General features: G+C 46.5%; 1 protein-coding gene across 4 annotated transcripts in view; it reads right to left on the minus strand.

Moving 5' to 3' along the window:
• TPCN1 (two pore segment channel 1) overlaps positions 1–24796 on the minus strand; it is a 43437-nt gene that overhangs the window by 15566 nt on the left and 3075 nt on the right. For 2 of the 4 annotated variants that reach the window (XM_064674684.1, XM_064674683.1), the window contains exons 3-10: positions 7733–7854; positions 5102–5278; positions 3707–3820; positions 3336–3466; positions 2726–2814; positions 2116–2150; positions 1459–1517; positions 553–652 (exon numbers count right to left, since the gene is read on the minus strand). In XM_064674684.1, the coding sequence (XP_064530754.1) occupies positions 553–652; positions 1459–1517; positions 2116–2150; positions 2726–2814; positions 3336–3466; positions 3707–3820; positions 5102–5278; positions 7733–7854 (827 nt within the window). Of the gene's footprint in view, positions 1–552; positions 653–1458; positions 1518–2115; positions 2151–2725; positions 2815–3335; positions 3467–3706; positions 3821–5101; positions 5279–7732; positions 7855–10471; positions 10599–24796 lie in introns of those variants that run through there. The other 2 variants (XM_064674685.1, XM_064674686.1) reach the window with 2 other exon arrangements.

Raw genomic sequence — 24796 nt, forward strand, 5'->3', positions numbered from 1 at the left:
CCTGCCACGGGAGGGAGCTCTGGCTAACAGCTGTCAAAGCTAACCCTCTATCTAGGACACAAGCAGTGAAATACAGGCCCACCACAAGCATCAAATCCCTCACCTTGGGTTGCAGAACTCCTCAACTCCTTTGGCAAACCCTTTTCCACCACTCATATCCTCCCCTGAGCAGCTGTGCTCTCGCACTGCAGTGATCAGCACTCAAGCCCTGCCGCACTGAGTAATTCCATCCCCTTCAAACTGATTTACAAAGTATTTCAGGCGAGCCCAGATAATAAAATGCCATTTTATGATAAATAATTAAGACAGAGAAGGACAATAAATTCCATGCAAGTGAGTATGTCACTCCAAGCACGATATTAATGTGAGAGAAGTTGAAAGATGCTCGTATCATTTGGTTTGCTGTGATTTAGTTCAATTCCTCGCGGTTAAACATTAAAAGACTCCTGTCTGTAGCAAAGCTGCCACTTCTTTGGGAGTGGGGAAGACTCTGCTGGGCAATGAGCTCCAAAATCAGGCAGAGAGAAGTCAAGAGCTTCACTGGGGACTCACCAAGTTCATGATGAAGTACAGCTCAATGGAGAGATACACGATGAAGAAGACACAGGACCAGGGGTTCCGGGCGTAAGACGGCATCATCACATCAGGGAAACTGCACCCCAAGGGACACAAGTTTAAGCACCAAATAGCTCATGTTACACTTCCCACTGCACAGGCAAGAGGCACAGGACACGGGGGGGTGGTGGTGGTGTGTAAACTCACATCCAAAGATCTGCACATTTCTGCAAAACGTGTCATTGCTCGTGACACAGAACTCTGTGCCCAGCAACGAGCAGCAGGAACATGGGGGCACGAGGAAAGAAATAAATAAGGAAAGCACTCTGAAATTCAAATTCCTTTCACATCCCAAATACCAAACGGGATTTGTGACGTGGCTAAGGGTTGTGCTTTGATACTTAACAACAACAGCAATAGAGCCTCAGTGTGTTACAACCTCAGATTTATTCCATCCTTTGCTAATTTCCTAATCATGAGAGCTCCCCCTGACAGCAGACCAATATTTACCCACTGTTGTTATACCAATTTCCTAGCAGATAAGTGAACTGAAGCAGAGGGATAGGAAGTTACTTCTCAACAGCCAACTGCTGGCTGACAAAGGAGCACAAACAGTAACTTTCCCTTCCTGGGCCAAGGCCTAATAAAGCTGTTTCCCCCCTTATTGCCCTCACAGTGATGAAGCAGTCTGAGTCCTCAGAGATAACTCTGCAGCTGAGGTCACAGTGTCCTAAAGCAAAATGAAATACCAGTTCTTCTCATGCAGGCTGACACTGGAAATCTCTGACACAGAGGAAAGGGGTCACACATTTGGAGACAGAGCATTTCTGCTGATAAATTCTGGGCTCTGCTAGACTCCTTCTGGACAAAGGGAAAGACTGAGATAGAAGAGCATGAACTTACTTTGAAGTGGTCAAAAGCACGAAGAGATTCACGAGGCTGTTCTCTAAAGTATTGAAGTACTGAAAGAAAAAGCTCCCATGACAAAATGCAAGCAGAATTTCACGGGGACATTTCGTTCAAAAAACAACCAACCCACCCACTCGCGCTTCCACAACTCCCCGATGCCTTCCCTAGGGAAAGGTACTTCTGCACTGGTCCTTTTTAAAGTTCCTTGACAAAGATTAAGGGTTAAAACAAAAGCTTATCTATGCTTTTTGGTGGCAGTTACTCCCAGCAAGCCACAGCCTGGGCAGCAGCAGGAACCTGTGGCTGCTGGACTCCGACCGCTGCAGCGGAAGCAGCCGAGCTTTCACCCAGACACCTCCTCCCCTGGGGACAGTGGCAGGTGGCTCTTTTGACTGAATTAAGACATCAAGAACAAGGAACAACTCTGTGTGAACATCCCCTCTGGGACACCCTGTCTTTGAGGCAGTTCCCTGCACAGTCTTCCTTCCCAGCAGAGGGTAAAGCAGGGTGACACTGCCAGGCAGCCTTGGAGCAGCCAGCACCTGGTCTCCCAGGGATCCCGTGGAATAAGCTAAGCCTGCACAGTAATGTCTGAGCCTCAGGCATGTCAAATGAGACTCGAGCTGCAGCTGAAAGAGTCAAGATACTCACCGGGTCGGAGTGGTTAGGAGAAAACAAATAAAAACCTAAAGAAGCAGCAGAGAAGGGAGAAGAGGAGAGACAGGAGGAAAGAACAAACAAAAATAAAGTCTGTTTAATGTCAAGCAGCAAAGCAGTTCCCAAAGAGAAGATCACACTAACAGTAAGTCCTCTCTGACACCATGAAGATGGGAGTATCTGAAAGGCCTTCTCCATAGAGATTTGCCAATAGATGTCACTGATCCTTTTGGAAAACAAACCTTCTGGGCATGGTTTGGACTGTACCAGGTACACTGCAGACATTTGCATTTGTGGGGATGTAAACCAAACTAACAAGATTGAGGAACAGGTGATGGAAGCAGAAGTTGGAAACACACACCACTGACTGTGCTCTGAAAGAGGTCAAAATCTTCCAGATTGCCTCAAAATCAAACACTCAGCTTCCAGATTTTTTTTCATCTTTAATTCTGCCTCCCAGATGACTGTGGATGAAATGGGATAAATGGAAGATCCTGGCAGGACTCTGCATATGATCAGCTTTATATTCATCCAAGCTGTTGGTGTTGATTTTGGACAATAACTGGTTAAGAGCATCACTTCACCTTCCATAAATACAACTTACCTAGAATAGCAAAAATCACCATGAAGAAAAGGAGGAGGAGAAGAATGTCAATAAATGGTGGGAGGGACTGGAAGATCTGTCGCAGATTTCTGAAAAATAAGAAAACATTAATAAACTAAAACTTGCACGTTTACTCCTCCAGGTTGTCAGGGGGAAAAAAAAAAACCAACCACCACCACATCACACTTGAGGGCTTTCTTCCCACTCCCTCCAAGGATTAAAAGTAGAAGGCTTGCTAAATTAAGATGGTTTCCAAGCTACCCATCTGTCCTTCGCAGTCAGCTCTCAGGTACTGCAAACAATACTAATGTCACACTGTCAACTCTCCTTCTTCAGACTGACTCTGATTCATTGTGCAGCTTACAGGCAAATCAGGGAGCAGAGGCAATGCAGCCACACTCATGTGCTGGGCTCTGTGAGGTGGTTTGTACACGTGAGGACAGCACGGCGTGCTGTGAGCAATCCACACGAGGTACAACTAAAATATCTCCAAGATCCGAAACGCCCGTGAAAGACACTGGTTTTCCCAGGATGCTTGCAGGATCTGGGTGCTTTTCCTGCAGCCCAGCCCCAGGCATGACAGCAGAACACCCAGCCAGCTGAGCATCACCTTCTGACAGCCCCACAGTAGCGACAGTCCACGAGGAAGATGCAGCGCAGGGCCCTGGTGATCCGGACGTGCGAGGTCTGGCGCACCAGCACCACGATGGCCTCAATGAACTGCACAAACAGCACGCAGGTCTGCAAAAAAGGGGGGTGATGAGAGGCACAGCTGCAGTCTCCTTTTGGGAAAGGCAAAGCTCTCGCTGACCACCTGTTTATTTGGATGCTTTAAGGGATGGGAGGTGTCCCCGAGAGCTGAGAGATCTCGCATGAATCATCTGGCAGCTGGGACACGTGGCTACGTCAGCTCTGCTGCAGTGCAGGCCAACATTTCATCTGGTTCTTTGGATGCTGAAGGAGGAAACACTGACAGCTTACCTTTACCATAGTCCTTTTGTGCCTGATAAAGGTTTGGAAGCCCAGCCACCTCATCTTCATGGAGAGTTCAAAGACGACCACGATTAACGCAAACAGCTCCAGGGTTGCATGGACCTGTCACAACACAGGTTTGATTGTGAACAGCAGCACAGCAAAGGCCACGCTTCTGCCCCTCCTTTTTCAAGAAGCACAACAGTCTAAGCACAGCACACAGGAAAACCCAAGGCCACTCTTTTAAAGCTAGCACAGCACTGGTTTTCAAAATTTCTGTATTTACTGCTTTGGGCTTTCATTAAAGCCTGTGCAATTTTCCTCTAATCAGGCCAGATTTTCCTGAAATTCTTGTCCCTTTTGGACTTGAGCAACACATCCAAAAACCTTACTGATACATTTGAAACACAAGGGCAAGACACCAGTAACTTGAGCAGAAACACTTTTAAAAAAGATTGAGACTGTAATTTTTTTAGTGAAACGCAGGAACCGAGGCAGGGAGAATTTACACAGAGGAGGGTTTTTCCTTGAACTAGATATTCTGGACAACCACAGAGAGGGTCCTGATCAAGCTCTGGATCACAATGCTGCTCTGTGCAGTGCTGAAGGGCCCCTTCTCTGTTGGAAGATGCAAAATCCACCACAAAGAAGACAACAGCATTTTCTTACAACCTCAGTTTTAGTCACAGCTCAAAACCTGAACTGAGCTGTGCAGCCCTGACTCATTTTGAGGACCCCAGGGTTATCAAGGCTGGTTTATACCTCTGGCATGGTCCTAAGGTGCCATAACAGCTCCAAAAGCAGCAGCAGATTCTCTCATGAACAACAGCAGCTCTGAGCACTGTGCCTGACAGTGGGACCTCATGAAGTGGATATGGACTCACAGAGGTACACACCAGTTTGTGTATTATCCCTTCTCTCAACCTGCACTTTGTGCAGCTTGGACATAACACTTCCAAGTCACTCACACACTAAAAAGAGTCCTCACAACACTGGGAGGAGAGGACAGGAGAAGGTTTAGCAACCTGTCCCAGGCTGACATCTTTGTGTTCTAGGCTGGGGTAACGGCACCAACCCTGACAATGACTTTAAAACCACCCCAAAGCACGCAGATTCTTGAGTTATCTCAAGAAAAAAGAAAAACCACAGACTTCTGTTGGAAAATTTAAGAACTGCACAAATTGATAATACGAAATACGTGTCACTTTCATCGTGGTCTGTGCACATCAGATGGGAAAAGGAAGCTTTGCTGGCTCCCCTATCTGCTGACAACTCACTTACAGAACAAGCCAGGTGGGCTTATTCCTCTCAGTGCCTCCTTCTTCCTCTCTGTTTGACCTTCTTTTTCCTCTTACCCACACTGCAGAGCAAGCAGACTTCTTCCTTTTGCCCCAGAGTACTTACAAAGATGCCCAGCCGGAGCATAGGGACCGCTGGAGCCTCGCAGAGGGACAGCAACAGGAGCAGCAGTGCCGTGCTCAGCTCCATCAGGTAGAAAAGGTGGTTGTGTGCAAAGAGGTAGGCAGCGAGTGCTTTGGCATTTTTGGGGTGAGTGAAGAACTTATCATTATTTTCTCCTTCCTAGGGCAGCAGGAATAAAGAAGAGAACAGCATTAGTAACTCTCAGAGCTATAACGGAGTTTTCCACATGAAGAACACAGATTTTTGTAAGGATTAGATACAATTCCCGACAGACTATTCCCACTTACAGCCTGCCATTGATCTGTTTATTGAGGAATGTTCCCTTCTGTTCATAAGCATATCTCAGTAATAAAACTTAACTAATATTCACAAACTCCTGCTTCAGACACCCTTGGGCCTTTTGAGAAGCAGGAAGAGAGCTGCAAGAGTTTATAAAGGCAGGCAAAGAAACTTCAGTCAACATTCCAACATAAACACAGCACTTCATTTACTTGCAACTACTTCCACATATTTATAGACTTATTTGATTAAACTTCTCCAAGAGAACACAAAAACACCCAGATAAGCTCCAGGGCACCTGGCTGACAGTTGCTCCTCCTTATCTCAGCCTTGCAAAATGTCTGGGAGAAAACACTGAAGCCCACAGTGTTTTCTGCTTCAGGAATGTAAGACAGACTCCATGAAAAATTAACAAGCCTCTACGCTGATCTGTCATTCCCTCTTACCTAGAAAGCTTAATTAACATTAAAAGGTCAGATACTCCATCTCAACACTTTGCCTACGACTGATTTTCAAACAGCTACATCGTCAGTATTTTTACCTCTAGGACGAAACTTAGTTTGGGAAGAACTTAGAGGCTCTTCGTGCAGAACCACCCAACAGCTTCTTCTCTTTTTTGAGTCAAGAGTTCTGGCAAGGAAGTCTTTGCCACTCACAGGAAACTTGCTGCCTCTTGAGAACCGTCATAAGAGATCATTTTAGCCCAGCTGGGACACAAGGATGCACAAGAAGTGGTGGATTTTTTTTTTTTTTTAAATTAACATCTTTCGAGGTAAGCAATTACTGTAAGGACAGTCAAACTATTACTATCAAAGCGGAATAACTGTGATTGCAAATGGATAACGAGGTCAGGAAGCTCTCCTTTAGAAGTGAAGCATTCTCCAGACTCATTCAGAAGAGGGTTTCGAATGTTTCTCATTTATTCCAGCTCATCTCGTGTTTCAGAACAAACCCTGCTGGGTCAGGGAGCCAGATTGTGAGCGGGGCAGAGCCCAGCAGTGAGTTCCATCAACACCAGCCCCCCCGAAAGAGCCCAGGCTGGGATCAGCAGGGCATTCTCATTCACGCCTGGCAAAACACACTTGCAGAATGAAAAGCAGTCTAAATCCTGCCTCTTGGTAGCCAGGCAATTCCAAACGTGGCTGGACAGCAAAGCCCTCTTATCCAGACACAACACTTGCCTGCAGCTACTGTTCACATGAACACTCTGCAGGCTCTTTAAGTGATTCTACTTCATTTCAAGGACGGTGTCATCGTGGCCATTGGTCAAGGCAGCAGCAAGAATCATCTGCATCTGAAGGGCCAGGCCTGCTGTGTCCATTACCATCAGAGCTGCAGCAGCTCAATGACCCTTTGCAGAGCTGCTCCAATAATCAGGAGTTTAAACAAAAGCCCAGGAGGGGCTGGAGCCACCATTCCATTGTCAGGGCTGCTCCAGCATACCATGAAGCTCAAGTATTGCCAAGGTCCAGGCTACACGGTTTTAAAATATGTGGGAAGTGAGATTTCTTAGTCCCGTGGGGTCAGAACAGGGAGAAACAAATGGTTTCTGTCACCTTGCAGTGCCTTAAACAAAGAACTAAACTGGGTCCAACACCTCAAGCTGCCACGCAGAGCTTTGAAAGGGAACAAAGAGAAGGAAGTGGGACAGACAGTAAGGGAACCAGCAATCATTTCAGACTGGACACCTCTGGGAGAAGCTCAGTTTTGGTGGCTAATTCATTACACCAGGCTGTACAGTGATCTTAAAAATATGGTCCCTTTGCTGAAGTAAGGATGGTGTTTCCTGTACTGAGCTTTGTTTGGGTTTTGTCTTTTTTTCTTTTTACATACAGTAAACTTCCCTCCTGGGCTGATCCTAATCCCAGCATGCTTTCTTCCTGTAGAAAACAAGACCTCTACCTTCTCTCCTGCCTTACATGACCTGCAGGACTTGACTGACACTAAACAAACATCCCAGGGCCACCCACTCAACCTGTGGCCAAGGCAGGATCAGGACCTGCACTTCCAGAACACGGGAGCACCGACCATTCACCACAGAGGTGAAATGATGATCTGTGACCAGCTACAAAAATCTCCATGGCAAGGTGACAGAACTGAACATGTGCTGAATCCCTCAGCCACTACAGCCCTTGACACAGGGAGAGATGGGTAGTTCAGTTGCCTCCAAATGACTACCCCCTCTGGAGCATCACCCCACTCTTCAAGCAGAATCCTTTGCGAAGCACCAAATTTTTAACCTCGGGATGGAAGCTCTTTGTTCCTTACAGCCAAGAACCACCAGAGCTCCTGAAGAGCATTTCCCCCCACAGTCCAGCAGGCAGCAGGGCTCACCTGGAGGTAGATGGCTGCCTCTTGGTAGTTCATTTCCCAGTTGTGCCGGGCGCTTTGCTGAGCGCAGCAGTCCCCCGCCGCAGGGCTGGAGGCATCATGGACAACGTCATAGCTGCCTCCATCTGCATCAGGACACAGGGAGAAACGTGCAGTCACAATTAGGCCAGCTGGGATTGATCAGGAGGCACTGGGATCAGAGACAGGCATCAGGACAGGGCAGAGCAGCCAGGGAACTGGCAGCTTGAACACTGACAAATTGATTCTTCCCAGGTAGCAGGTTTTAAGAGACACTCAGACTCGGCACTTCAGCATGGGGATGCTCCCAGAAGATCATCAAAGGAGGCAGCATCCTATTTAATACAGTAAGCAGGTCTCCTGGCTCAGGAGATCTGTGCTGTCATGCCTGAAGCATGCTATCAGCACTCATAAACTATAACCAGGCAGGTAACAGCTCCCAGTCTCCAAGGATGTCCAACCCACAAAACAAAAGAAGGTTTGCTGAAGGAGCACTGCCTTTGCACATCTCATGGTAGGAGAGGCCATGGAAGGATGGAGTAGAGGACTGTCACTGAAGCTGTCAGTACTTTTAGTAGAAAGCCTCATTTCTCACAGCACTTGAGAGTCACTAAATAATGCATCCTCACAACACCCATAGATGCTGATAAGTACCAACATCCCTCTGATGCAAACAAACAGCAAGATTAATTTTCTGTTCACATTCCACAGATTAATTCTGAAACTTCTAAAGTTTCCTTCTCCCCAGCAAAGCATTATAAAGCAATGCTTTACTGAACATTTGAACCAGATTTTATAAGTGAAGATTTCATTTAAAAAAATACAATTCAATTGCAAAAAGCAACTCTCAAGCAGAGCTACACATACATAGGGCATGTATATAAACTCCCCAACAATTGTCATTTTTTGCATGCTGCAGCCCCCAGTGCTATTAAGACACATGAAAAATATGCCAGAAGACAATTATTGTGCAAAAAGGGAATGACACTTGGTTTCTTCTTCTGGGACTCGGGTTTTTATTTTGTATGTTTGACAAAAAATACCGAGCAGTGAGACCTGCTTAGGGCCATGCATAAAACCTGTGGTGGAGCTGACCACATGCTCTCCAGAGTTTCAATCATTTCCCACACCACATGGTTGTTCTTGCTCTCAGTAGAGACTTCCCTCCTCCAGTGTCTCATGTTCCCAAAGTGGGTACATGTAAAATTGATCTTGCCAGCACAGAAGTGCTGATTTCCCCCTTTTTAAGAGCACAGGAGCTGTGGTGTGGCAGCTTGTTCTCTCTGTGTTAGAAGTTGTTATCTGAGAGTGGGCAAAAATTACCATGAGGTTCTTTTCCTCTCTCATGACAGCCTGTTGATGATTTGCTGTGACAAAATAATCCTCACTGAATTACTGATTCACTCTTTCTAGAACACCCTTTGAGTGGAGGAAGAGTCCATGCCAAAAACTCTGCACCCACCAAGAGAAATGGCACCATGTGCTTCTGGCAGAAAGGCAGAGTGGGAAGAAATCAGAACCCCTTCACCAACGCAGAGACACATCTGCCTCTTCCACCCTCAAATCAAATTAAGATAGCATTTCTCTGGGATTTGTGAAGACTTTCCAGATTGCACACTCAGATTGCTGAAAATCCTGTAGCATGAAGTCTATTTCTCTTCCTTGCTTCCCCCACACCCTTAAAATACCACTCAAAATCTGGACAAATGTTTGAATGAGGCCGATTCCTCCCCCACACCTCTTGATTTAGCACAGTTCTTGAAAAAAACTGAATGATGGAGTTTTTATTTATCCACAGAACTGGAATGGCAGTCATCTGGTTTGTCTGCTTTTTAGCTAAAAGATGACAGCAATATGCAAAAATCAGAAGGGTTATATTAAGAGCTCTAAAAAGTTCTTAAATGTTATTATTTACAAAGCTTTTGTTGTGGATGTGTTTCACAGACTCCCTCCCACTGCAGCCTCAGAGCAAAACCTTTTCACATTTAATGCTTACCAGAGTTACAGAAGGAGCACATCATCATCAGAGCCTGGACTTTAAATTACAGCACACACACAGTTTAAGAACATCAAAACACACTGTGGCCAAATCAGCAAAGGTCTGTAGCCTCAACCTAAACACCAACACACTGTGCCCTGCCAAAAGGTGCCAAAACTACCTCTAACCCTGAAATAGTTTTCCTGCAAAAATCAACCTGTCTGAAAAGGATCCACACTAGGAAAAGACACACCACGGCAAAAACCCAGGACCAGGACCCCTCTCTGTGCTTCCCACTGAGGACTCACAGCTGAAACAGAAGAGATGTCCCAGTGAGACCAGCGTTTCAAATACAAAACAACACTCAGAGATGCAAATCAGAAACAAAAAAATAACTCTAGGAATCAAGATGTTTTCCTCCTGTCTAAACCAGGCATCATTTTTTCCAGGCACAGACAGGAGAAAAACGTTCTGGTGAAGTGTTCCAGTGGGGAGCTGCATTTTGTGGATCAGCTCCTTCTCCCATCAGGTACCAGAAGGTTGATCTACCCTCCCTGAGGCAGCAGCATCATCTGGGTAATAAATAATAATAAAAATAATAATAAATTTGAAGAGCAAGCCTCTGACTGTTTGCTTGGCAGCCCTCCAGCCAGCTAATTTCCTCAGCTGCTCCCATGATAACAATGACACAGACTAATGCAACCTCCGCTCGGCTCGTGCTGCAGAACATCCCCGACGGCGTTTACCATCAGTATGGAGCTCAATGAGATAGGAGGATCTCTCCACAGGGCTCCCGGAATCCTCCAAGTAGATGGCAGGCAGCTCTCTCCACTGCATGGCAGCCGCTTGTGCTCGCAGCCGGGCACAGGGAGACGAGGCAGATCCGAAGTTGCTCCCTCCCCTCCCCTCCCTCCCCTCCCAAAGCCGATCCTCGATTTCGCAGCTTCCTCAAGGGAAAAAAGCTACGCACAAAAAAAAAAAGCTTCTCCTCTGCTGGCTGCAGAACGGAGCGTTTTCTCCCCTCCCCTCTGAGGAAGGTGGCTCAGAGCTCAGGGAAATATCGTTTCCCTCTCGCTGTCTGAGCAGCGGGGTGTTCCCGAGGGCAAGTTTTTGGAAGGTTCAGCTGCGGGACACAAAGAGCTTTTAGGCAGGAGCGTGGTGGCAAAGCGAAGCCTCACGTGCAGTGCTCTCTTTATTTTTTCGGCATTTAGCAGAACTTGCTCACCAGCTAACGGGGAAGGAGTGAAAGTGCTGAGTTAGTCACAGCGAGGGATCTCCAGCGCGCAAAAAGAAAACAGATATTTGTGGAAGTTCGCAGTTACAAGGGGCATGACAAAGGAAAGGGACTGAGCTGTTCACAGATGGCAAAAACTTCCTTCCACAACTCGTGTAACTTATCCCAGGCGTTCCCTGAAAAGAAAGAGAGAGAGGGAGGGGGAAAAAAAAAAAGAAAAGAAGGGGGGGAAAAGGAAAAGCAAAACCAGCTGGCTGCTTACACAAGGCATCCAGAACGAGACTGCCGGGACTCCAGCATTTCCATTCAGTGCAGCAGAGCATGCTCCTGTGTAAATAGTTTCCATATGTCATCATTACAATAAAAAACAAAACCAAAAAAAAAACCAAGAAAGAAAGAGAAGGAGCATAAACTTTCCAGAGCCCAAACCTCTCCCTCTGCAAAACAAATTCCCTGCTTAGGGGAAGGAAAAACCCTCCATGGGCTGAGAGCAAACAAATTCCTCTCATTCGGAGGAGCTCGAGGCCATGGGGGACCTGGAGGGCAGAGCAGAGAAGGGAATAAGGGACAGAAAACATCCAGAGGAACCAGGGATAAATTACCCTTCCCAGCCAGCTATTGTATGTCAAACTGAAGTCACTCCGGAATTTCATGGGTTTTGGTGACTGCACTTGTTTAAATAAATAACAATTATAAAAATTACCCAACAAACCAGTAACCTCCTAAAAATTCAAAGAGTTATAACCCAACTCTACAGGGTAGCTCTTACATTTGCCTCGGAGCTCCCCCAGTCTGGCTCTCATTAGCCTGTTTGCCAGATGTTCTGTTTTCTAGATAGCACACACTTTTTATGGCCTTACACTGCAACAGACTGAGATTCCCTAATTACCTCCTCGACTGACTCCAAAGAATTTACTGGACTTACCGGGGCTTTCTCCTAAAAGGCTGAAAAATAATGCTCTTTCAGGTAATGTTGTTTTAGCAATTACACCTGTGATGACAGAACGCTGCAATCTGTGTGAAGGCAGGGCAGGTGACTCAAATCAGCAAAAATATTCTTATAGCTAAACCTGTCATTCATGTTGTTTACACTTCACGTGTGCATGTAAGATGCAAGATGTGAGCTCCTCTAACGAGTTCCATGGGTAATATTTCTCTCCATAGGCAAAAAAAAAGAAATGCCAAGGACACACGACTTCGGAGACGGGACACACCTTCATTCACATGGCCTTGCAAGGTGGATTCACCAAACAGAGCAGTGAGGGAGAAAAGCAAGGAAGGCATTACCTCCTGCAGTTGGGAAAGCTCAGGCTGTCCAGGACATGTGCTCCAGGCAGCTCCAGTCACTGTCTTGGACAGCTGGTTATCTGCCAGCTACAGGACTCCCTCCACAGAGCACCAGCTACCAGCCACAGAGAAGGAGAAGGACAGGGAAAGAGAGGGCCTAATTGTCAGTTAACCATCAGATTCCTTCTTAATTAAGTATATTCTGGCACCAACTTTGCCCTTTCTTTTCTTCCTGCCACATTGTAGGAACTGATGTCTTGCACTTACCTGGCTCTGGACAGAGCCATGAACCCTGTTAGGGAACACCTTGCCAGCTATGGTTTTTCACAGGAGTAATGTATTTTTCTGTCTTTTGCAGGAGCACAGTCTGTCCAAGGCAAATGTGACTTCCTGGAAGTGAGCAAATCCTTTACAAGTTTAGTGGGAGAGCCCACACAGCCGTGCAACCTGACCAGCACCAGGGTCCTGCTGGTAGGTGCCAGAGCCTCCAGAGTAGGGAGAAGGGCACAAACCATTCTGTGATCCATTCAGTCCCAGTCCCTCATCACCATGTGAGGGTGGGGAGGCCCTGGCACAGGTTGCCCAGAGAAGCTGGGGCTGCCCCATCTCTGGAAGTGTCCAAGGCCAGGTTGGACAGAGCAATCTGGTCTGGTGGGAGGTGTTCCTGCCCACGGCAGGGGATGTGGAACAAAATGATCTTTAAGGTCCCTCAAACCATTCTATAATTCCATAACTGTGGCACCTTTCAACTGGAGCCATTTCTTTTCAGGCTGTGCATTCCTCACTGGCACAGCACCTCTGTTTCTTACACCCTCCAGCTTGACTGTATTTAATTCCCAAATTCAGTCACAGAGCCCAAGCTTTCAGTTTAATACAAACATAACCAGGCATTCCACAGCACCAAACGTGAGCCCATGGAAGAAGGCAGATCCCAGCAGGATCAAAGGTGCTCTCGGGGTTCCTGGACCTCCTGACCTCACATACAAGACTGTCCCAGTGCAGGATCCCTGTGCTGGCTGAAGTTTCCAGCTCCCTCAGTGACTCTGCTCCCTGAGGCTGCAGTGAGGATGAACAAGGCTGCAGAATGACAGCACTCAACTGTCAAAGACATCCGAAAGCACTCCTCTCTCTTGGAAAGCTCTCATCATCTGAACCATATGGGACACTCACTACAGAAGACACAAATCCATGAAAAAACATGGAAACATGGTAGATGCCTCCCCTTCCCCAACACAAGCTGTGCAGGCACCTCCAGTCCCAAAGACAAGATTTTAATCAAGCATGTTGGAGTTGTCCCAGCACCAGTGGTGGCATTTTCCCTTCCAAGGGCTTACATGCCATGTAGCTTCACCTCCAGAGGATTTATCTTCCCTCCCTGCTCCAATATAGCTGATAAGAAACTGCTTCTTTCCAAGTGCTGAGGTGTGAACATGTGTTTGTCTCTTCAAAGCCAGACTCACCTATCCCGGAGAGAAAAAAAGCTGGAAGCTGCCTGGAAGCACAGCTGGTCTGGCACTGGGCCACACATCTCAGAGGTGAGAGAGACAGACAGGGAAATCACTGCCTTTGCTGCTTGACTGCCAGTTCATTGCTGTGCCAACAGGAGCATCACAGGAATGATCTTTGTAGCCCAAAATATCCTAGTGCCTGTCCTGTTTCAGGGGATGTTGTGGGAAGGAATTTAAGAGCCCTGGGGAAGTCTAAACAATTTGCTATCAGTTTGTTGCCTAGGAAAAAAAAGGGCATCTCCAACAGAGAGCAGTGCCAAGCCCTTCTGTTGCAAGAGAAATAATAATACTTTGGAATATTTCAAGGCAGCTTCACTGAGTTGTGCTCTTCCTTGGAGACAACGGCACAGCAGAAACATATGCAAAGGCCTTGGGGCTCTTTGTTTTACTGTATTCTCACAGCACTCACTTGCTGTGAAGCTCAACAAATAAAGTCACTTCAGCTTCCTATTTAACACAGAAAAGTTTTTCAAAAAAAAAAAAACCAACTATGAACGTTGCCACTTCCCGTCAGTGGTACGAGGCGACCGTCCTTGATCCGAGAACCCAGCGAGTTCCTACGGCACCGACACGAGCTCACTTCATGCTCTCATCACCACGCTACAGGGAGCTGAGTCCTCGTGAAGGAGGAGCAGATGTCCCTCAGCATGGTAAGTCACATTTTATATATCATTGCCTCTTATCAATCGTGCTGCTGAGCTTCTTATATCGAAGACAGCTTAAGCCCGGCGTTGTTTAATTAGGGGACCGCTGTATCCTTGCTAACATCTGCACTGCACACATGTAGAAACCTCCCACTGCACGAGCTAAACACGATGCCAGAAGAGCTAAAGCGTGGTAGGAAATGGTTTTGTCCCAGCAGAAGCTCCAGCCAGCTCCTGCTCTGAGTGGGGCAGAGCCAATTAACCATTTGCTCCACGGCTCGGGAGGTGAGCCAGGATGATTCACTCAGACATTCACTTCCTGCACCACCCTGCTGGGGACAAACAGAGCCATTTGTAAGGAAGAATTAAAAAAAAAAATCAAAAAAAAAATCAAAGGCTTCTAAGAAAATAGGGATAATTTTACCCATCTACAGCAGCCAAGCTCGGTTGGTTGGAGATCCTCATCTGCTGCCTTGTCTCTCCAGGACACCTGCTCTCCTCTGATCTCATCCCTGAGTCACTCTGGGACTTGGTTTTTTTTTTCCTTTTGAAATGTTACGTAGGAAGTTTTGACCAAGAACTGTTTGATCACAGGACAATTTTCCCTCCTGAATGTGTGGCAGCAAGAGGCAGAGGGGCGGATCCCTCCGTCTGGGATGTTTGGAATCCACAGTTCGGTTAATGAGGGACTTCAGTGGCTGAAGATGAACTGATGGATGCTTTGTCACCCTCAGAGAGGCCCTGACCCCCAAAAGCCTCTCATGGCTCACTCATACACCAGATCACACAGCTCAGGAGCTGCTGCAAGAGTCACCAGATCACTCAAGATTGCTCCTCAATCCATAGAGCTGCCTCCTGCAGGGATAACATTCCCTACCCCACTACCTCTTGCTCCCCAGCTGCACTGCCTTCCAGCAGCTCATGCAAACCATCCCCCTGCCTAAGCCCTGTTCCACAAAGCTGCTTTTTGACAGCTGTGGGATTAAATCCTGCACATGAAAGTCCATGAAATAAGGAGAGCTGGAACCAGGCTGGAACTCCTTCAATACGAGACTGTGTAACAACAGAGTTCCTCCTCCTTAACAAAGCTGCAAAGTCAAACCCAAAGTGTTTTTAATCAGCAAAACTCCCACAAAAGGATTGCATTAGGTTGCATTAGGAAAATATAATTAAGAATCTCACTTGTATTAAGCCAAATTGCTGCTGGTTTCATATGCTTTATTTCTCATCTTAACAAATGAACCACCTCACCACAAAAAGGAGAAGCCAAAGCCACAACAGAAGGATCACTTACAACCTTACATTATCCATCTTTTTAGCATCTAATATGCTCCATAATCTCGTCAGTCCCATCATATCACAGCAACAAAGGCTTTACACACACTGAGACAGCTCATTGAGGGGCTCTGTGAAACAACTAATGAATGGAAAAAACAACTGGAAATAGTGAAGTTTTTGCTGAACTCGATGAAAAAGGGACAACCCAGCCTAAGGCTCTGGCTCATGAGAGAGGCCAGACATGAAATACACACACACACATTTCTAATTCATAATATTTGAGGAATTAACGGAAAGGGAAAGAGACAATATCACAAACCCTCAGCTATAGCATTTCTTTAACGCATCCTGTTACATGAAGGAATTTCCTCTTTTTGTTCCATAAAGGGAAACTTGCTTTTAACACATTAAAGATCTGCTTTGGCATCGGTAACAACACAATGTCAGCAGTTTAAGAGCATGTTCCTCATTTCAATTCTCCAAAGCAGAGCCTTTGGATTTCCCTGGTGCAGTTTGGAAAGATGTTTGATTAAGCTGCAATCTGGCCTCTTTAACAAAAGCAGTGTGCTGCCAGGTCTGACTGCCAGTTCCAGCCACCAGCAGTTCTCCAGGGAAGTCACAAAGTTAGGAGTGGGAAGCAGAGAGGAAGTGCTTCCCTTATGGGAGAAACCAATAAGAATTTGGGCAACAAACCTCCTCCACAGCCACCTAGTGCTGGAGCAGGACTAGAATGGAGAAGGCACAAACAAGGTATGTGCCTTACTGATGGGGTTTTTTTCCCCTGAAGAGAGAGGGATAGCAAGAAAATGACACGAATTTAAAAGTTAAATAACAAACTCTTAATATCTTACCATGACAGGCTGAGACCAATTAAAGTTATTTGTTGTGATACAGTGGTAATAAGGAGGTAATTGCGTTTTGTGGTGTTAGAACACGACTCCACCACACTGGTTCTTTTGAAATACAGCACTGCCACATCTCCTCTGCCTTGTTGTTCAGCCAGGAAAGAGAAGCTGCCAACTTCAGGGGAGGACACATGTAAAGGAAAAGGGAAAACCCCAGCCTCTGGTGCTCTGGAACTGTTCTCCACTAATAAAAAAAAGACTTTTGCACATTTGGTGGAAACCGCTGCTGGCAGGAACTGGAGGTTATGTGGAACGGCTGGAGAGGAAGGAAGGAGTTAATCCATTAGTTTGACATCTGCAAACCAGCTGCCAGAGGGTTTTCCCTCAACTGCTCCTTAATTCCAAGTCCTACAGCCCCCATAGAGAACCACATCCTTAGAAAATGGACGACTTTGACTTCAGAAGTCTCCTAGCACTGCAGAACCCTCTCTCTGGCTCTTATGAGGTGGTTCCAAACTTTAACACACTGTCAATACATGCATTATTCTGAATTTCTCCAGCTTCAACCAACACTTACCTTCAAGCCTCTAGGACCTTGGATGAGCTGGAGCAAAGTCACGAGAAACATGCCAAGCATGAACACATTGATCCCTCTAGAGCCAGCACGGATGGCAACATCACCTACTCACCCTAATCATTATCCCTGTTGGAAGGCCCAAGGAATACACTCTCCATCTCACTGGACGAGTGTCCCACGTGCTCACTTTCAGCTCAGGTGCTCCTGAAACCAGACCCAGCTCAACCTCTCTGCTGGCCAAGGCAGCCCCTCTCCACCTCTGTGCGACCCTACAGCTGGTCACACACACACATCAAACAAAACCAAACATCCTCCCAAAACACTGTCAGTCTGCCTTGTGACCTCACAAAATCAGTCAATTCATTACTTCAGGTTCATATGATGTTCACTTTTTCATAAACACACACATAAAATCTGTCCTTTTAATCCAGATTTTAGAAGAGCAACTGCTGTTTTCCCCTTATTATGCCTGGAAATTTTGGCTGGCTGGCCTGCAATCTCCTGCCTGGTGCTAAATACCTTTTGGGGCTGGAAGAAAGTCCCTACCACAGCCATATCCAGACTGCCTCAGCTGCAGCCTTAAGGAAGTCATCTGTTGATTTTTAAATGCTGACCTTTAGAATCAGCTGTTTAATCTCTACTTTATTTACTGTGGGGATGGATGAATAGGCCACATGATGACCATGTCACCTGGCTTTTCAGCAAATATAGAATACATGTGGTTTTTCTTGAGCTTCCCTGTAGTGCTCAACCCTGAACTCCTGACAGGCCAATATCACTTAACATGTCTTTATTTCTCAATTCCTTTAGAGCACCTTTAATTCTGCTGACCACATTTCTCTTTTTGATTTTCTTCCAGTCCCAGTTTCCATGTCTTCATTTGATGTATATTTATCTATATATCTTCTGTGTTAGCCAGTCTAGACATGCCTGTTCTGTGACTTTTTGCTGCCTCTCCAACAGCTTTAAAGCTCCCATTACCATTTTTATTTTCTATGCACTTGTGCTGTCTCACAGTATATGAATCATTTTCAATGTTTTGAAATCTTCCCCTTTGCAAACGCTGAGATAAGGTCCTGCCACCAGCCTTGTAGTTGAAAAAAAAGGGGCTTTGCCTTGGTCACTTCACCCTTCTGCCCCAAATGCCAAAATTCTCCTTAGTAAGTTGCTTGTGAGTATTTATTTAACACGGGTAGGACCACGTTCCTCTTCAGCACCAGGAAAAACAACCAAATGGACAACAAGCAGCAGCAGTGACTCACCACTCCCCAACTCACTGACCAGCTGGCCCTGCTGATTCATGTGGTGGGAACACTGCCTTTACAAGATGGATTATGCCACAGCTCTTGTGCCCCTCTCCAGGCACAGATCCCCTCCAGCCAGGGTGACTGTGACATGGAAAAAATGGCACAGACTGGAAATACTGTTCTGGCCCAAACTGTCCTCACCCTCCTCCTCTGGAGCCCACGCCCACAGCCAGAGGCCACGAAAGCAGGAGCTGTGATGGCATCCCTTCCTTCCTCCTCCCACATCTGGTTATTCCTCAAATGACACAGCCAACTCACCAGTCTAATGTGACCCTGGGGAGTTTTCAGCGCTCCCAGTTCAGGATTGATCACTTAGTCTGCAGACATTTCTTCATTTGGTTAACGAAGAGCAGGAACATATTTGTGCATTTTAGGGAAAGTGTTAACAGGCCACATTGCTTGTGTGCCATAAACTTTCCCAAATCCACTAGGGATAGTGAAAGTGTTCTCAGAAAAACAGTAAGAGCTGGAATATAATACAGATGGTCAGACATTCCCAGGTGACAACAGAGACACACACGTTATATAGGAAATGCAAGAGCAGTTAAAAGTGTCCAGCCCCACAGAATTAGAGGGTTTAACGAGGCTGTGCAGAGAGATACATCCTAAATTTTATTCCCCCACATGGGCAGGAAAAGAAAAGCCTTTTGTTGCAAACAGACACGACTAGATCATGATTATGAAAGCAGCACTGGATGCTTCAAACCCCCACACTGTGATTCAAATCACAGCAGTCTCCTCTTGTCATCCTCAGGATCTTTCAGCAACCCCACAGTGCTGCTGTGCATCAACACCAACACACCTTTCCTGCTTCCCTCTCTCCCAGATGAAGGACAGGTGCAGGAGCTTCCTGTGGAACTGCTCACTGGGAGCAGACGGATGAAATCCTAAAGCTGCTCCTACAGCTCTCCACAGTGAGAGTAGCCATGTGAAAACCAGGCATCTTCTCCACATGCAAAAAGCAATTATGCTAAAAGACACAGGGAGAGCCCTGCGAGGTCCAGATCACAAGCCAGAGACATGGGAGGTGAGAGAAAGACTGATCAAATTCACCGCACTTTTCCCAGCTTAAGGATCAGAAATGGAGCGTTCTGCCTCATAAATTCTACTTCCAGCAAATTCAAGCTTAAATCCCCCGAAGGCAATAAGGAAAAGGCAATCAACAACAACTCTAACCACTTCACAGATGCTCCTGTTTAGTTTATACAGCACTTCTTACAGCATTCAAATGGGTAAAATGGGATTTCAACGCAGGGGGGCTGACGGCAGCAGGCAGGATTCCTCGGTGAAGATACCAAGGGCAAAGGAAGTTCTGAGAAGCATCATGTTGGTTATGATGAGTGAACTCAGCGTGCTCAGCCTTTGCTCATTTTAATCTGCCAGTAAGCAAGCTTGGCTAAACCGAACATCCTGCATCTACGGTGCCTTAAAAATCCACAGGAATCACAAAAATGAGGGGGGAAAAACGAACAAACCGACGCGTTCCCTGGGAAGCCATGAAAAAACTAATCACTATTTGTTTCCAACTGTTGTTCCGCTTCCCGAGCCAAATGTTCCCAAGTCAGCTGTGGTGGCTGAGGAGTGACCGGTTAGAGCTGGAAAGTTGTCGATTTAAAACTGCAGCTCGAACACTTTCAGACTCCTTAACGTCTTTTATAGTTCCAGGACCACCTGCTCGAAAAGCAGGGCCCTCCCATGCCATGGCACGTGCCCTCATCCCACCTCTTCCAACGAAAGCAATCGGCTCGGGGAGAAAACACCCTGTCCTGTTCTCATCCCAAAAAGATGTGTGCTGGAAAAGAGGCACACGAAGGGCACCAGGCTGCCTCCCTCGAAGCATTAAGGTCATCACTCCTGTCTCCAGGAAGGCAGCGAGGAGCTTCCAGACCCCTTGTCCCCACCCTGCAGCATCCTCCCTAATTTACAGCGAGCATGCAGGCAAGATGATCTCCGTCCCCAGTGCTCTGGGAGACGACAAAGGAGAAAGAACCATTTGACTCCCGGATAATGGAACACTAACCCAAGTCTTCTCCACCTTGTAGGCGCTGTTACCGGCTCAGATTTGAACAGCATGGGGCATTCAGGATGAAATCACTAGGAATTTTTTCTTTTGCACTGCGTGAAAGAGTCAACAGTGCAGAGATTCTGTTTGACAGAGCATCCTACTGTGAGACACACAATGTGTGCATTGTGCAAACCGCTCTCCTGCAGAGCTCAGAAAACAAGGAAGGCTTGGAAAAAAAATACCCTCAGTAACTGCAGCCCGTGATGCCTCCTGGTACTGCACTGGGCTCGTGGCTCTGCCTCTGTAGGCAGCACGTTCCCACAGCCACGGTGAGGATGTGTCCACACAAATGCTTTTGAGTTTTGGGCAATACAGTGCTGTTTCTCCTGAATGAAAGGTACCAGCTCTACCCTCTCAGGCAAGTATTTAAGCACAGCCCTGCCTTAAAAACCTGAATTCTCAGGTCAAGTGAGATTCCAGAGCAGGAACACGTTTTTCACTATTTCTAACACCAACATCTCCCATAAAGCAGCATTTCCCTCCTTCCTCTGTATTTACAGTGTTCATCACCAAGGGAAACGAATTGTACTGAAGGAGAAAACAATAATCTCCTTATGTTTAGGGTGTTCATTTCCCTTTCCAAGATTTTCACCCCTCACTCATCTCAGAGGCAGTTTTGCTTCGCTTTGCTTGCTTAAAACACTCATTATAACTCATCTAGGCCAGGAAAGGATTAGAGAAGCCCTGGCAGAAGCTGCAGAATTCAAGGCTGTTAGGCTGGAGAAATGAGACTTTCAGAGGCATAAACAACAATCCAGCACGAAACTACCACTTGTGCTCTGGAAAAAAATTCCTCTCTCTATAAATTTTAAGCAGGTACATATTAAGAAAAACGAATCATGCACAGCAATGCAAAACAGCACCTCTTCATAACAAAGGAATGAAGCCTACCTGTCTGCCCACTCCCACACCAGGTGTAATTGGCACTTTCCAGGTGAGACTGTTGCCCACAGTGACATTAACTGACTTACCCCAGGTACAGGGAGGAGCTGCTCCAACAGCAGAACCTGACTGCTTCCCAAAATGAGATCCCAGTCCTGTGGTCTGGCCATGCTTCACCTCTGAAGGCAGCAGCAGAAGCACTGCTGCTGGAACTAATTAAAGGCAAATGGGTAGAACTGGGGGCCATGACGTGAGGAAATATCCTGCACAGCATCCAAGAAAGCCGCCAGATAATCCAAAAGGCTGTTTAAGAGCCTGGCTATTGGAAATCTTGGGATCTGCCAGGTCCATTGCAAGCAGTTGCTTGTTCCCTCATCCCTTATTTCTTCACATTAATTACCTACAGCATTTCATACCCAGTGCCCCAGCCCAAATCACCACCTTCAAAACCCTTACTTCCACACAAGGACCAAAACCTACAGATCCTGTAGGATTTATTAAATCTGCCAGATGGCTGACATTTAAAATGCCTCTTTTCCTCCAAAGGTAGCAAAGCCAGAATGCATCCACAGCAATTGAAATGGTTCCTCAAGAAGCACAGCAGCTAAGAGTTTGTGTGGTTGCAGCATTTCCCCAAAGGTCAGGTATTTCTTCTGTTTCCTCAGCCCATTAGGAATTGTTTTACACCTGGAAACCTCTTTCATCCACAGATGGCACTAAAGGAAGTGGTAGTAGGAAGAAGGTAACAAGGATATCTGAAGAGCAGAGATTCATTGACTTTTTACAAGGGCCAGGAGTGACAGGACAGGGGGGAATGGCTTCCCACTGCCAGAGGGCAGGGTTAGATGGGGTATTGGGAAGAAATCCTTCCCTGGGAGGGTGGGGAGGCCCTGGCACAGGTTGCCCAGAGAAGCTGTGGCTGCCCAATCCCTGGAAGTGTCCAAGGCCAGGTTGGACAGGGCTTGGAGCAACCTGGGCAAGTGGAAGGTGTCCCTGCCCATGGCAGGAGGTTGGAATGAAATGAGCTTTAAGGTCCCTCCCAACCCAAACCATTCTGTGGTTCTCTGGGATGATTCCATGACCAGATGAGCTGAAGCTGTGGACTACATGGACAGACTTACCCTCTCACTGCTGATACAAATGTGTTCTGGAACCAGATCCAACACAGAAGAGACTTTTATCACTTCAGATTGCATTGGTTACCAAATACTTCAAAATCCAGGTGGCTCACGTGCCTCAAAAGAACATTAATTGCCCCAAATCCTGGGCCACTCCCAAAACCAAATGTCTACCTGGGGATTAGTAAAGGAATTTTATTTAAAGAAGACAAGTTTAGTGTACACAACATCCATTACTTCTGTAATTAGACTGTTCAGAACCATCACATGGGTCTCCACCAGCCAACTACAAAAAGAACAGCTTTGCTGAAAGCCCTTTCACACATTCCATCAGGGAACTGTGCAGACACCAGGCAAGGGCAGAGGCCCCCTCCAGCATTCTGGGAAGCACAGTACACTGTACACTTTCACAGGCACAACCAACAGTCTTTGGGCATCCCTCACCCACATTCCTCACCAAGCAAACCTGGGGCACTCCCCCCCAGCCTCACCAACAGAGAAATCTCCTTTTCTTTACACAGCTGGGGCTACCTGCTCCTTCCCAGCAGTGACAGGCACAGGGGCACGTGTTAACAATCCCAAAAGGCCAGGCTGGCTCTAATTTTCCTGACAATTTACTCCTTAGACAGCAGCAAGTGAGATTGCAAAGGCCCACCTGAAACCCCATTCAAAGTTATAACTTCCCATTTTCCAACAATCCTTCTAGAAAACGTCTCTCTTGGCTGTTGCAGTTGCTCCCCCACCTCCCCAATAATTAATTTTTACCTCAATAGCAGAAGCAGTTGCTTTCTTGTAAAAACCCAGAGTTGAAAGATGACTTCTTCCCCCTGCCATCACCTATTGTGTGGGAAAACAGACAATATCCCATTGTTCCCTCTCCGACACTTGGAGCTGTACTTTCTGCTCTGAACACACTGAAACTCCACTTGAGCCCACAGCAATTTCCATGTGGAGGTAAAGGAGAATCTTGTACCTGATCTAATGCAGGATAAATCAATGTGCACTCATTTATTGCTTATAGTTCCCATCAGCTCAAGGAGAGACACTGTCCCGGAGTTTCAAGGCTATCCACGCTGCCTTTGTAGATGGAAAACAGACACTGCACTTTGAGATATTTTGAGAACTCTGTTTGAACACTTCCCAGGAGTTTGGGTGAGGGATGGGAAATCACTAAACCCTGGCAGGTTCTCATCATTCTCAGAACACGATTTCGGGAGAGGCCACGCGAGGATCGCGCCTCCCTTTTTGCCTCGCACAGAAATGCAGCTTCATGTTAGTCATTCACCTCAGGCAAGGTGCTGGGAAGTTTAATCAGAGCGTGTACAGCACTCAGAGATCCTCAGATAAGATGTTCCAGGGAAGGGCAGCGTCACATTCATTAGGGTGGACTCAGTGATGAAAGAGCTGCTCTCTGTCTCCTTCAGCTGCTGCAGCTTGAAAGAAGAATTACCCAGCACTGAAGTCCTACATGGTGTAGTCAGAAAACCACCAGCACCACAGGGACCACATTTCTCTGGCTGTGGTCTGAATTCCTGTCAGCTTTGCAGGATTCTGATCCTTTGTGGTGGCTGCAAACGGGAGCTCCCTGGAAGCCCTGTATCCCAGCACAAGCCAAGCAAGGCAGAGGTTTTAACATTCCTCCCCATGCAAGTATTTTCTCCCATTAAGTGCTTAAGAGCTGGATTATTTGGGAGATTAATTTTTGCAGCTGGACATTTTGCCTAAGAATGTAATTTTCCACACAATTTTCTCCTTTAGCTTCCTTTTATTCTAACCCCCAGACATTCACTTACCCAGGAGAGGACTCTTTTGAAAGCTTTGGAAAAGAATATCCACTCCTACACTTTGGTCCTTTCTTTTTACATCTGCTATTGCTCTTGGAAAACCCTGTTTCTACTTATTTCAACCCAGCAACTTGTCTGCACTTCCAGACAATCAACACCAAGAGTCCAAAACTACAAATTCATCTACCCAAGGACCCGATTGTAACAAACCCACACCATGGGTAGGTTTTTTTCTTTTAAAAGCACAACAAGTTCCTTAAATAACACAAGAGCTGATACACTGAACCACACAGGTACACAGCACTTAGGGAGGCACTTGTGACAGGAAAATGGATTAAAACTTAGAGAGGTTTGTGGATGCAGCAACACAAAACAAGAGTGAAAATTATGATCAACCACAAACGTGTGGTTTAACAGAGGGCAGTTACAGCAACTTTGTCTTTCCCTTGGTGTCACTTGGGAGAGGACGATGGGTCCTTCACTGCAAACAGTCCCAGCCTGTTCTGGGGACACACTGAAATAAAAGCTTTGTGTTTAACCCA

Source organism: Pseudopipra pipra, chromosome 18 (assembly GCF_036250125.1).
Source record: "Pseudopipra pipra isolate bDixPip1 chromosome 18, bDixPip1.hap1, whole genome shotgun sequence".
NCBI lineage: Eukaryota > Metazoa > Chordata > Aves > Passeriformes > Pipridae > Pseudopipra > Pseudopipra pipra.